General features: G+C 41.6%; 1 protein-coding gene across 1 annotated transcript; it reads right to left on the bottom strand.

The window, feature by feature from the left end:
- Positions 1–154: 154 nt before the first annotated feature.
- Positions 155–1,679, bottom strand: LOC112165667 (protein PHLOEM PROTEIN 2-LIKE A9). Its single transcript, XM_024302270.2, has 3 exons — positions 1,524–1,679; positions 1,048–1,130; positions 155–806 (listed from the first exon to the last, which is right to left on the bottom strand). Exons 1-3 carry the CDS (start codon positions 1,581–1,583, stop codon positions 419–421), a joined length of 531 nt encoding a protein of 176 aa, XP_024158038.1. The 5' UTR covers positions 1,584–1,679; the 3' UTR covers positions 155–418.
- Between the last annotated feature and the right edge of the window lie 13,074 nt (positions 1,680–14,753).

The raw sequence follows: 14,753 nt of genomic DNA, 5'->3' as shown, positions 1-14,753 counted from the left end.
CTCACTTTACCACAAAGACAATAAATTTGTTGTCACATTTGTCAATATGTATATGACATCCGGGTATGTACTATAGAACTTTTCATTTTGCAATATGAAGCAAACTTGGATTTGTTTCTTTCTATGAAAGCAAAGTATATGAAAGCGGCATGAATAGGTGATCAATTGGCTCATTATACATGAGGAACATTTTATTTAATCAGAAATCACCTTATAGAATCTCACTCTGATTATTAAGTAGACATACACCAAGGTACAGATATTCTCTCCTGGTCATCTAGTGACTAAAAACTTAGAAGTTTATATTCACCAGGTGAATTTACCAGAAGATCATGGCTCCTTATATAAAACCCCAAATTATAATACATCAATGGGCACACATTCATGTGATAGAAAAGACTGCAGATTGAGGACAAGTTCAAGGATTAATCGCAGTTACTTTCGCATTATAGATCTTCAAGCCTCCTTTCCATTTCCCACTCCACACTTCATACAGACCGAACTGAAGGGTGTTGTCAGTATTCCCAGGTGGAACTTCAATGCGGAGCTCATCTTCTTCCTTAGGAATAAAGAAGTTTCCTGTCCCAGCCTGCTGCTGTACTTGAACCCTTTTCCACGTGTATCTTCCCTTTTTCCCTACCTTGGCCATCAAGAAAGCTTGTATATCTTTCCAGCCAAATGCCTCTGATAGCAGTTGTACCTCAAAGTTCAGTTTATAAGTCTTCCCAGGTGTTAAAACAACTGAGCCTGTTACTTCCAGCCATGAAACCTGCACCAGCTCTGCAGCAACATCGACACCTGCAGGCCTGCATATACATGTGGTAATGTAGTATCATAGCAAAATATGATTATATATAATGTACGTCCCCACTCCTTAACGAAAGACTCAAAGAAGATTGAGGGGGCCTGGGGGCACAAATCAAAATTTAGTGAGAACTACCATGAGGAGATCACAATGTTTCATTTAACTAATCATAATAGAGGTGTTAAGAAATCGAGGTGACTCAACATGCAGGAACATGTAGTACAAATAATTGTGCTCGTTACCCTTTGGCTGGTATTTTCCAGTAGCGTTCATCATTGCCCCATACAATGTTAAGTCCTCGTGGTTTGATATTGTAGCCATCTCCCTGAAACAAGAACAAAATTTATTTTGTTGTAGCATATATACAATAATGTTCTCTAGATCTCGTGATAAAGTCTTGCCACATCAGAATGTTTATCTCGCCAAACTATAAATCCAAACCATTCATGTTGGTTATTAGTGACTAAGCGTATGATCCGGATTCATAAGTAGCAACATAAATAACTGAAAGCTTATATTACCAAACTTTCTGGCAAGAAAACATTAATCTAGCTACATAATCTTTTACAATAACTCGATCCAATGCCGTGATTTATAAAAGAAAGAAAAGTTATTTGGTAAAAATGGATCAAGCTACTATTTCTGATCTTGCATTCGAGCTATATATATAAACCAAAAAAGCCATTAAAGAAGAGCTATAAAAACAAAACATGCTCACAATCTTTTGGACTGCATCTTCATCTTTCTCTGCTTGGAAATGAGGTTTAGTCATAGACATATCCAAACCAAAGTCAGTTATCTTCTTCCTCTGTCTGTTAAATTATATCCTTCTTTTGCACGATTTTGAATATAAAGCTCATGCCCTACCGAGTCTTGTTATATAGCCAGGATAACAAAAAGACAAGGAATCAGAAATGTCTAGGGTATCAAGTTATTGCTCTGGACTTGATATGAAAGGTTCCTTGGCTTTTTAAAAGAGGAATAACTTCAGACTACTTGCAAATTAACGGTCTTGTAATTCTTTCAACATGAGACATGTTCACACCACACAAAATATTTCCTTCGGAAAAAATATCCTCTATTGATCTTGACTTGCAAACATGATACGGTGTCGTTCGATTTAGTTTTCATACTCTAAAACACCAAGTTCTAGTTTGACTTTTAGTTTAGCTTATGAAAACTTTTTTTTTTTTAATTAATTTCTATAAGCAACAACTTAATAGTGTAATTTTTCAACAGATACTTATAAATTTTTTATCAAACATCTGTTGTTGCTTAACTTATTTATTAAGTAATTTTTTAAATAATTTAAGTTAAACTGAATTGGACCTAAGATACATACCTAACACTTGATATTAGGGGGAATTATTGTATTTGGCTTGTTATGATGTTTTAAAGTTTCAATTGAAATTTAGAAATCTAGGAGTATTCAATAGGATTGTTAAAAAATCTATAAAGTCTAGGTGTAGTCGATTTGGATGTGTTTTTCAACTTGTTATTATATTATGATGATATGTTCCCTTCATTTCTTAATTAAAGGTACAACTATTGCCTTTACATATTCTTCTGCTGGACCCCTACAAAATATGCCCTAACTAATGTATGTAATGTATGTATCTATTATGTTCTCATGTTTCACCAAAACATGGATCACCGAGAATAGCCATCAATCTAAATAAAAATTATTCATGATTAAATCATAAATAATTATTTTTGAAAAATTTAAACATATATAAAAAAATAAAAAAGTAAAGAAGTGGGTGATGAAAGGCATTTCATACATACGTGCATTGCATTGGTACGAGGCATTAATGCAATTATTTTCTTTAAAAAAAAAAAAACAGAAATTACTCTAAAAAATTCCCTCTCACATTTGTATCGAACTCTCTTCCGGTGGCGGCCCGACGCTAGCTCAGATCGACAGGGACGGAGCCAGAGATCACAAATGAGGGGGGCCAATGTAAGATGGATAAAAAAAATATTAAAAAAATATTTAAAAAATATTAAAATGATTAGATTAAACAAGGCGTGCTCTAGGGAGGCGTTCTCCAAATACCAAGGTGCAACAGGCGTGCTCCAACTAACTTCTAGCCATGCTTCTGCTTCTAAATTAAATTATTTTATTATTATTTACTATTATTCCAAACTAACCAATCAAAAAATAGGTGAGACCAATTACTTTTTCATGTGAAGCCAATCACGTGGAGAACTGGGGGGTGCCAATATTAATAATTGTATGTGTAGAAACTCAAGTCAACTAGATTACAAGCAACAATTACATATGAAGTCAAAAAGTTAAGGGGTGCCATGGCCCCTGCAGGCCCTTGAGTAGCTCCGTCCCTGCAGATCGACCTTGGTCATGCTGACGTCATGGTGTCGCTGCCAAACGAGTGATGGATTTAGGACTTGCTTCTTGGTTTTGAGATAGTTCTGGCTTAGAGGATGGACGTGGATGGTGTCGCCGAATGCGGTTTTGCTGATGGATGCGGTCGTGGGCGGTGATTTGTTTCAGGTGGCGGCGGCGGCGGCTCAATGGCCTCGTCCGGACGGTTTTCTGGTCGTGTCAAGGTGTTGGCAGTTCTAGTGGTGGCGTTGAGGGGGTGGCCGTTGTTCTGTGGCGCCGGAGAGGGTGGCGGTTGCGGCGTGCATTAGAGAGGCAGCTGTTAGGCTGGGTTTAGTCTAGACTTTGGGCTGAAATGTTTATTTGGACGATTGGGCTGCTATCTTTTTAATTAGCTCAGGCCATCTCTAATAGAATATTTATTTCAAAATAAATTTAATATTTAGCTAATTTTAGATTAAAATTATACTCCAGCAGAATACCTAAACAAAAGTTAAATTTAGCTTTTGCTAAATTTTCTAGCTATATTTAGCTAGAATGAGAGAAAATTTAACTAAAACCTAAATTTAACTTGGAATTTAGATATTCTGCTGGAGCATAACTCAATAGCTAACTAGTTATATTTCACTTTTAGCTATTTTTAGCTATGAATATAAGTATTACTGTTGGAGATGCTCTTAGTTTTTCTCTGCTTTCCAATTCCCTATTTTTCAGTATGTTAGTAGTTTAGCCTACTTTCAATAATTCTCAAAGTTTTTTAGGAAGTTAAGCACTTTTTTGTGCTTCTGGTGAATCTTCTGGAGTAGTAACAAAGAAGAATTCAAGCTATTATTTTTCTGTAAGTATTGTTCAATGAGTGACATATTTCTATGCACCACTATGAGTATTAATACATCTTGTTCATAAGCATATGTAACAGCCATTCTGGCGTGAGATGAATGAAATCAGAGACTTTTTGTCTCTTAATTAAAAAAAAAAAAAGCAGATTTTGTTTTTTGGTCGGACTACACTTACAAATATATATATATATATATATATATATATATATATATATATATATACAGATCCTATCCAGAGCGAGACATCGCTTTGAAATTTCAGAGCGAGGTTAGGGTTTAGGGTCACTTTTCGGTCGCATATCCACATCTCAACCGTTCAGTTTCTAGGTACTAATGTATAGATAATCTCTGCAAAATTTCGACGAAATTGATGGTGTTTAAGGTATCTAACTCGCTTAAACCAATGGACGAATTGAATCTGTCCAACCTGAACTGTACTAGGTACTAATGTATAGATAATCTCTGCAAAATTTCGACGAAATTGATGGTGTTTAAGGTATCTAACTCGCTTAAACCAATGGACGAATTGAATCTGTCCAACCTGAACTGTACTAGCTTTAAGGCAGTTATCAATGCCTTAACGACCATCAATTTGGCTGAAATTTTGCAGAGATGATCTATACATTGGTACCTAGAAACTGAACGGTTGAGATGTGGATATGCGACCGAAAAGTGACCCTAAACCCTAACCTCGCTCTGAAATTTCAAAGCGATGCCTCGCTCTGAAATTTCAAAGCGATGCCTCGCTCTGGATAGGATCTGTATATATATATATATATATATATATATATATATTTTCTCTCGTAGTCTTTCGGTCAAAAAAGTTTGAAATATACGTTAAGAATGACATAAATATCACTTTCTAGGGCAGCAGGCTCGCAGCAAGCCAGATGCTAGAGCAACAACTATATGAGCTATTGAATTAGACTTATGTCGGTAATAATAAAACTCATGTTCTCCATTTGATCCGCCAAGATTTGATTGCCAAAGTCTCTATAACTATATCACCCTCCAGACTCCCATTAATTGTAATCCACCACTAACTTGGCCATCAGTTTCAAAAATCACGCTCCTCCAGCCCACTCTGTGATGCCCCAGAAATTCGTATTTATTTTCCGAGGATTTTCCGGAATTTAAATTATGGGTATCAGACGGTTTCGTGGCTCGTGGACGGAGCGGAAGTGTTTCGGACGAATTATTTATTCGTAAAGTGTGGAATTAGGGGGGTTTCAAGGTTGACTTTTGATACGTTGAGATTCTCCGAAAACTTCCTTCACGAAAGTTGTAGAGCGCGTCGATACGAGTTTGTGGACATGCAGAACGCGTAAATCGGAGTTCGTATGAGGAAGTTATGGCTATGGAAAGAAGTTTCCATTTTAGTATATATAGGAAAAATCAGAAAAATATTTCATTTTCCACTTTCCTTTTCCGGAAACCACACTCTCTCTCTCTTCTCTCTCGTCCGCGCCTTCAGAAACGAAAATCTTCGACTGACCCGACCCGAACCCGGCATTCCGACCCGGTCGGAACTCATAGCTCCGGCGATCTCTTCCGGTGAAACCAACCCAGAACGATTCGCCTCCTTGCTCCGGTCGTCTCTGTGGTGGTCTCTTACGACGATTCTCCGTCTCGGTGGCAGTTAAAGGCGGCACAGATTGAAGAAATCGGACCCGGCCGGAAATCCTTACTCCGACGTCGGCAAGGCTCCGAGTTTTCTTGGTTGAGCTCAGAACAGCCTCGCTGATCTATCCCTGGTGGTTGTTTGGATCGATTCACGTGAAACTTCGATCAACTCAGTTGGGATTACTGTTCACGGCTTGTGAGGTAGTTTTCGATCCCTTAGGCTTGTTTTCTGACTTCGATCCAGTTATGAAAGTTCACAAGCATGCTTAGATGAAGCTTTTTGATGTTGGGAGTTTTGTGAGATTTTGAGTTTTGGCCGGCGGCGGTGCGCCACCGCCTGTGGTGGCGTTCCGGCGGTGTTCCGGCCATGTATGGGACTGTTTCTGGTATTATATGTCTTCTACTCGTCGATACGAGCGTTTCGATATATAATATGCAAATTTTGGAGTTCGAATGGATTTGTTATGATTTTTGCCGTTTCATATCGGTGAATTTATTCGATCCGTGAGGATTCGAGCGTTCGATCGACTTGTGGTTTGGTCACATCGATCGTGGGCGTATTCCAGAGACTTTGGGAGGTCTCGGATGTGGTTTCGCCTCGATTGGCACCACTTTGGAGGATTTTAGTTCAAAACAGGGGTTTCGAACTTAAATCAAATATAAATCGTTACTAAGTTGGAACCGTATGTGATTAGGTACTTGACGAAGTATTTGAACGAGTTGTTGGTGATAGTTTGGTTCGGTTCTGTATTGAAGACGCAGCAGGAGTTCGAGGTGAGTAATCTCACGAAGTTCATATCACGAACGGGTTCACCATACTGTTTTGAAAGTTATTTAGTTAACTGCAAACTATAGATAGTATTAGTGACATTTATGAGTAGGTGACTATGTGTGTACATATATATATTATGGGATGTATATATATACATACGTATTCATGTATTAGTTGTGGATTTGTGAAACAATATGCATGAACGATGCTTTTTATTGTTTTGGGTTGTGGCTTTTGGAAAACAATTGGTGGGAAATGGTATTTCTATTGTTTTGAAAAGTGTTTGAGGATTTGAGAGTCACAGGTTGCGATTTCTCCTTTTGAATTGATTTAACGTTTTGATCTGACGACCGGTGGTCTGAGGATTTGAGAGTCACAGGTTGTGATTTCTCCTTTTGGGTTGATTTAACGTTTTGTTCTGAGGGTCAGGTTGACCTAAGGATCCGGGGTTGCAGGTTGCATCCTCAGGCAGCATATATCGTAAGGTTGAACCTTGGCCGAGGTGACAGGTTACGATATATTCAGTTAGAGCTCTAGTCTGTCTGCCATCGTACTTTAGGGATTTAAGTAGGTTACTTAAGACTCCTGGGTACATGTTTTGTCCAGGTTGGACCGATTTGATGTTTTGTCCAGGTTGGACCGATTTGTTGTTTTGTCCAGGTTGGACCGATTTGTTGTTTTATCCAGGTTGGACCGATTTATCATATTTGAATTGTTAGGTTAACGATTTATATGATTTTGTCACGGTGTGACTTTCGTTGTTTCTTTTGGGAAAAGAGTATTGTTTTTGGAAGCATGGTATGTTTTCCTTATTCGCGAGTTGAAAGGTTTTCCTCGTTTTTGGCGTGAGTTGTGCATGTGTGATTTGAGTTACTCATACGGGCTTGCAAAAGCTTACCGGGTTTGTTGTGTGGCAACCCGGTGCACCATTCCAACGGTGTAGGGGTTAATCCTGCAGGTTAGGATAATCGCGCTGAAGCTGAGGTAGCGCCTTTGCAGCTTTACGGTAGGAAGCCAATTTTGTGACTTTACCGTTATAAGGACTTCCGTTGTATAGTTACTCTGAGTAGCCTTTACGTTTTATTTTGTTGTTGACAATTTAATTCGTAAGCTTGTGTAATATATAACTCTTTGGAGCGAGTGTATATTAACTTTGGGGGTTCAGGGCATCAATATGTGTGTAAGTTAAGGGAAAAAGATTTCAGGTATTTCGTATTGATGACTGGACGTTCACGCATATATAATTATGGGGTTATATATATCGATTTTCATGTGTGTAAAATCAGGGGCGTGACAGTTTGGTATCAGAGCGTAAGGTGCATATTTGGTGACAATCAATACTCCTCGAGTGATGGCCCGTCTGCAGCGGATCCCCATCTGATGCTCTTCGGTATTGATATAGTCATTGGGTATGCAATGAGCGGTGGATTGTGAGTTTTCAGGGTAGTGTTGGCTCGGTGAACGAAGTGTAGGAGCTTAAGGTAGCTTCTAGGAGTTATAGTCTTTTGAGGAATGAGGACCTTTAGATTTAACTCGAGATTTAAGTAGGGGATAGAATTGTATCTTCCGACGTTGTGTGTGGTTGATTTAGTCATAACGTTGACTTTTACTTGTAGTTGGAAGTTGTACAAGTATTAATCACAGGTTGTTATGCTTCTTACGGTGATGGATTCACAGGAAGGCCAAGCTAGGGGTCGAGGTAGACCCAGAGGCAGGGGTAGAGCCCGAGGTAGGGGCAGGATTCCTCCTCCTGTTGAGGAGATATTCGAGGATGAGGTCGATGCATCGAATGTTGAGCTGCCTGTTCCACCTGTTGTGGAGGTTGCGAATGTTGTGGATCCCACTCGTTTGTCGAAGTTGGCAAAGGAGATTTCGAGGTTGGGAGGAGTTCCATTCCAGGGAGGTACGGATCACATGTTGGCGGATCAATGGATCGAGAACATAAAGACCTACTTCGAGATGGTCGTCTGCGACGACATTGAGAAGAGGAAGATTGCGGCGTTTATGCTCCAAGGTGATGCACGAGTTTGGTGGAGCGGCACACAGAGAGTCATGGATGTGTCCACCTTGACTTGGAATGAATTTGTGGAACTGTTCAGGAAGAAGTACTTTCCGCCTTCTGTGAGGGAGCGATTGGAAAGGGAATTTGTCTCGTTAGTCCAAGGGACTAAGAGTGTGAGGGAGTATGAGGCTGAGTTCTCAAGGTTGTATCGCTTTGTGAGGCAGATGGATGCTGAGAGTTTAGCTATGAAGTTTCAGTGGGGACTGAATGCTTCGATCCGGCGCGATGTCGCTGTTCTGGAATTGAAGACGGTGGAGCTCATTTTCGTTAAGGCTATGACCATTGAGCAGGAGAACCTGATCTTCCAGGAGCAGGAGTCGGCTGAGAAGGACTTCCGAAGGAAGGGAAAGGCAATTGCTGAGTGCGATGGAGGGACTGATAATCAGGGAGGGTCCTGGAAAAGGCGGAGGACTCATTTCCAAGCGCCGGCTAGGGAGGCAGCTGCACCTGTAGGGGCTGCACCTGCAGGGCAGGTGGCACCCGTGAGGTGTTTCAATTGTAATGAGATGGGCCATACTTCTAGGTTTTGCACGAAACCGAAGAACATTGTATGCTTTAGATGTGGCCAGGCAGGGCATTACTCCAGGGATTGCACCCAAGCACAAGGTAGGGGACAAGGGAATCAACAGAGGCAACTACCTCAGGGAAATGCGAGGGTGTTTGCTGTTGGTCAGCAGGGTGCTAGGGAAGGAGGTACCTTATCTATTTCTACTTGGGTTGTTAGATTGATGTGTGATAATTGTGTACTTCTTTCTGTGTGTTGTGTTGGGTTTTGCCTGTTGTCTATAGTTAGACTTTTGAGTATGGCATGTAGCATGGTGTGATGCATCCTTCATTGTTGTGGTAGTAGGGGATCTATACCACTTTGGTTGTGATTACAATGACAGGTGATGATATATGTGGGGGTCAGGCGGTGCCGGACCTTAGCTTGATTTTGTGTTCCCAGGTTGGGTAGACACTTATTAGGTTGTGAAACAAAGGCACGATTTGAGTTGAAATGAAGGTTTCATTTTCAATTCTTGTAATGTAAGGTTTACATTAACGATAAGGTGATACAGATACTGCCGTGATGACAGGATTCTGGACTCTTGTGTGGTCTGTAATGTGGTGCTACAGCCACAGAGGCTTTGTTAGATAGTGTACAAGGATGAGATCCATGAAATGTTTGGGTTACCACCAAGTGGTGTGGTAAAGATTCCTAATGTCGTGATACTAGGTAGGGTACCTGTATCCATTAATGAGCTAGGTATGTTGTAATGTGAGACAAGAACAGGTTGTTGCGAAATGAGATTTGGATTTGAGCTTGGTTTATGCGTACTTGTGGGTGTGGTACGTGTAAATTTCGGGACGAAATTTCTTTAAGGGGGGTAGAATGTGATGCCCCAGAAATTCGTATTTATTTTCCGAGGATTTTCCGGAATTTAAATTATGGGTATCGGACGGTTTCGTGGCTCGTGGACGGAGCGGAAGTGTTTCGGACGAATTATTTATTCGTAAAGTGTGGAATTAGGGGGGTTTCAAGGTTGACTTTTGATACGTTGAGATTCTCCGAAAACTTCCTTCACGAAAGTTATAGAGCGCGTCGATACGAGTTTGTGGACATGCGGAACGCGTAAATCGGAGTTCGTATGAGGAAGTTATGGCTATGGAAAGAAGTTTCCATTTTAGTATATATAGGAAAAATCAGAAAAATATTTCATTTTCCACTTTCCTTTTCCGGAAACCACACTCTCTCTCTCTTCTCTCTCGTCCGCGCCTTCAGAAACGAAAATCTTCGACTGACCCGACCCGAACCCGGCATTCCGACCCGGTCGGAACTCATAGCTCCGGCGATCTCTTCCGGTGAAACCAACCCAGAACGATTCGCCTCCTTGCTCCGGTCGTCTCTGTGGTGGTCTCTTACGACGATTCTCCGTCTCGGTGGCAGTTAAAGGCGGCACAGATTGAAGAAATCGGACCCGGCCGGAAATCCTTACTCCGACGTCGGCAAGGCTCTGAGTTTTCTTGGTTGAGCTCAGAACAGCCTCGCTGATCTATCCCTGGTGGTTGTTTGGATCGATTCACGTGAAACTTCGATCAACTCAGTTGGGATTACTGTTCACGGCTTGTGAGGTAGTTTTCGATCCCTTAGGCTTGTTTTCTGACTTCGATCCAGTTATGAAAGTTCACAAGCATGCTTAGATGAAGCTTTTTGATGTTGGGAGTTTTGTGAGATTTTGAGTTTTGGCCGGCGGCGGTGCGCCACCGCCTGTGGTGGCGTTCCGGCGGTGTTCCGGCCATGTATGGGACTGTTTCTGGTATTATATGTCTTCTACTCGTCGATACGAGCGTTTCGATATATAATATGCAAATTTTGGAGTTCGAATGGATTTGTTATGATTTTTGCCGTTTCATATCGGTGAATTTATTCGATCCGTGAGGATTCGAGCGTTCGATCGACTTGTGGTTTGGTCACATCGATCGTGGGCGTATTCCAGAGACTTTGGGAGGTCTCGGATGTGGTTTCGCCTCGATTGGCACCACTTTGGAGGATTTTAGTTCAAAACAGGGGTTTCGAACTTAAATCAAATATAAATCGTTACTAAGTTGGAACCGTATGTGATTAGGTACTTGACGAAGTATTTGAACGAGTTGTTGGTGATAGTTTGGTTCGGTTCTGTATTGAAGACGCAGCAGGAGTTCGAGGTGAGTAATCTCACGAAGTTCATATCACGAACGGGTTCACCATACTGTTTTGAAAGTTATTTAGTTAACTGCAAACTATAGATAGTATTAGTGACATTTATGAGTAGGTGACTATGTGTGTACATATATATATTATGGGATGTATATATATACATACGTATTCATGTATTAGTTGTGGATTTGTGAAACAATATGCATGAACGATGCTTTTTATTGTTTTGGGTTGTGGCTTTTGGAAAACAATTGGTGGGAAATGGTATTTCTATTGTTTTGAAAAGTGTTTGAGGATTTGAGAGTCACAGGTTGCGATTTCTCCTTTTGAATTGATTTAACGTTTTGATCTGACGACCGGTGGTCTGAGGATTTGAGAGTCACAGGTTGTGATTTCTCCTTTTGGGTTGATTTAACGTTTTGATCTGAGGGTCAGGTTGACCTAAGGATCCGGGGTTGCAGGTTGCATCCTCAGGCAGCATATATCGTAAGGTTGAACCTTGGCCGAGGTGACAGGTTACGATATATTCAGTTAGAGCTCTAGTCTGTCTGCCATCGTACTTTAGGGATTTAAGTAGGTTACTTAAGACTCCTGGGTACATGTTTTGTCCAGGTTGGACCGATTTGATGTTTTGTCCAGGTTGGACCGATTTGTTGTTTTGTCCAGGTTGGACCGATTTGTTGTTTTATCCAGGTTGGACCGATTTATCATATTTGAATTGTTAGGTTAACGATTTATATGATTTTGTCACGGTGTGACTTTCGTTGTTTCTTTTGGGAAAAGAGTATTGTTTTTGGAAGCATGGTATGTTTTCCTTATTCGCGAGTTGAAAGGTTTTCCTCGTTTTTGGCGTGAGTTGTGCATGTGTGATTTGAGTTACTCATACGGGCTTGCAAAAGCTTACCGGGTTTGTTGTGTGGCAACCCGGTGCACCATTCCAACGGTGTAGGGGTTAATCCTGCAGGTTAGGATAATCGCGCTGAAGCTGAGGTAGCGCCTTTGCAGCTTTACGGTAGGAAGCCAATTTTGTGACTTTACCGTTATAAGGACTTCCGTTGTATAGTTACTCTGAGTAGCCTTTACGTTTTATTTTGTTGTTGACAATTTAATTCGTAAGCTTGTGTAATATATAACTCTTTGGAGCGAGTGTATATTAACTTTGGGGGTTCAGGGCATCAATATGTGTGTAAGTTAAGGGAAAAAGATTTCAGGTATTTCGTATTGATGACTGGACGTTCACGCATATATAATTATGGGGTTATATATATCGATTTTCATGTGTGTAAAATCAGGGGCGTGACAGTTTGGTATCAGAGCGTAAGGTGCATATTTGGTGACAATCAATACTCCTCGAGTGATGGCCCGTCTGCAGCGGATCCCCATCTGATGCTCTTCGGTATTGATATAGTCATTGGGTATGCAATGAGCAGTGGATTGTGAGTTTTCAGGGTAGTGTTGGCTCGGTGAACGAAGTGTAGGAGCTTAAGGTAGCTTCTAGGAGTTATAGTCTTTTGAGGAATGAGGACCTTTAGATTTAACTCGAGATTTAAGTAGGGGATAGAATTGTATCTTCCGACGTTGTGTGTGGTTGATTTAGTCATAACGTTGACTTTTACTTGTAGTTGGAAGTTGTACAAGTATTAATCACAGGTTGTTATGCTTCTTACGGTGATGGATTCACAGGAAGGCCAAGCTAGGGGTCGAGGTAGACCCAGAGGCAGGGGTAGAGCCCGAGGTAGGGGCAGGATTCCTCCTCCTGTTGAGGAGATATTCGAGGATGAGGTCGATGCATCGAATGTTGAGCTGCCTGTTCCACCTGTTGTGGAGGTTGCGAATGTTGTGGATCCCACTCGTTTGTCGAAGTTGGCAAAGGAGATTTCGAGGTTGGGAGGAGTTCCATTCCAGGGAGGTACGGATCACATGTTGGCGGATCAATGGATCGAGAACATAAAGACCTACTTCGAGATGGTCGTCTGCGACGACATTGAGAAGAGGAAGATTGCGGCGTTTATGCTCCAAGGTGATGCACGAGTTTGGTGGAGCGGCACACAGAGAGTCATGGATGTGTCCACCTTGACTTGGAATGAATTTGTGGAACTGTTCAGGAAGAAGTACTTTCCGCCTTCTGTGAGGGAGCGATTGGAAAGGGAATTTGTCTCGTTAGTCCAAGGGACTAAGAGTGTGAGGGAGTATGAGGCTGAGTTCTCAAGGTTGTATCGCTTTGTGAGGCAGATGGATGCTGAGAGCTTAGCTATGAAGTTTCAGTGGGGACTGAATGCTTCGATCCGGCGCGATGTCGCTGTTCTGGAATTGAAGACGGTGGAGCTCATTTTCGTTAAGGCTATGACCATTGAGCAGGAGAACCTGATCTTCCAGGAGCAGGAGTCGGCTGAGAAGGACTTCCGAAGGAAGGGAAAGGCAATTGCTGAGTGCGATGGAGGGACTGATAATCAGGGAGGGTCCTGGAAAAGGCGGAGGACTCATTTCCAAGCGCCGGCTAGGGAGGCAGCTGCACCTGTAGGGGCTGCACCTGCAGGGCAGGTGGCACCCGTGAGGTGTTTCAATTGTAATGAGATGGGCCATACTTCTAGGTTTTGCACGAAACCGAAGAACATTGTATGCTTTAGATGTGGCCAGGCAGGGCATTACTCCAGGGATTGCACCCAAGCACAAGGTAGGGGACAAGGGAATCAACAGAGGCAACTACCTCAGGGAAATGCGAGGGTGTTTGCTGTTGGTCAGCAGGGTGCTAGGGAAGGAGGTACCTTATCTATTTCTACTTGGGTTGTTAGATTGATGTGTGATAATTGTGTACTTCTTTCTGTGTGTTGTGTTGGGTTTTGCCTGTTGTCTATAGTTAGACTTTTGAGTATGGCATGTAGCATGGTGTGATGCATCCTTCATTGTTGTGGTAGTAGGGGATCTATACCACTTTGGTTGTGATTACAATGACAGGTGATGATATATGTGGGGGTCAGGCGGTGCCGGACCTTAGCTTGATTTTGTGTTCCCAGGTTGGGTAGACACTTATTAGGTTGTGAAACAAAGGCACGATTTGAGTTGAAATGAAGGTTTCATTTTCAATTCTTGTAATGTAAGGTTTACATTAACGATAAGGTGATACAGATACTGCCGTGATGACAGGATTCTGGACTCTTGTGTGGTCTGTAATGTGGTGCTACAGCCACAGAGGCTTTGTTAGATAGTGTACAAGGATGAGATCCATGAAATGTTTGGGTTACCACCAAGTGGTGTGGTAAAGATTCCTAATGTCGTGATACTAGGTAGGGTACCTGTATCCATTAATGAGCTAGGTATGTTGTAATGTGAGACAAGAACAGGTTGTTGCGAAATGAGATTTGGATTTGAGCTTGGTTTATGCGTACTTGTGGGTGTGGTACGTGTAAATTTCGGGACGAAATTTCTTTAAGGGGGGTAGAATGTGATGCCCCAGAAATTCGTATTTATTTTCCGAGGATTTTCCGGAATTTAAATTATGGGTATCGGACGGTTTCGTGGCTCGTGGACGGAGCGGAAGTGTTTCGGACGAATTATTTATTCGTAAAGTGTGGAATTAGGGGGGTTTCAAGGTTGACTTTTGATACGTTGAGATTCTCCGAAAACTTCCTTCACG

Source organism: Rosa chinensis, chromosome 5, assembly GCF_002994745.2.
Source record: "Rosa chinensis cultivar Old Blush chromosome 5, RchiOBHm-V2, whole genome shotgun sequence".
Lineage (NCBI taxonomy): Eukaryota > Viridiplantae > Streptophyta > Magnoliopsida > Rosales > Rosaceae > Rosa > Rosa chinensis.
Note: the sequence above shows the minus strand (reverse complement) of the source record. Positions and strands in the feature narration are given on the sequence as shown.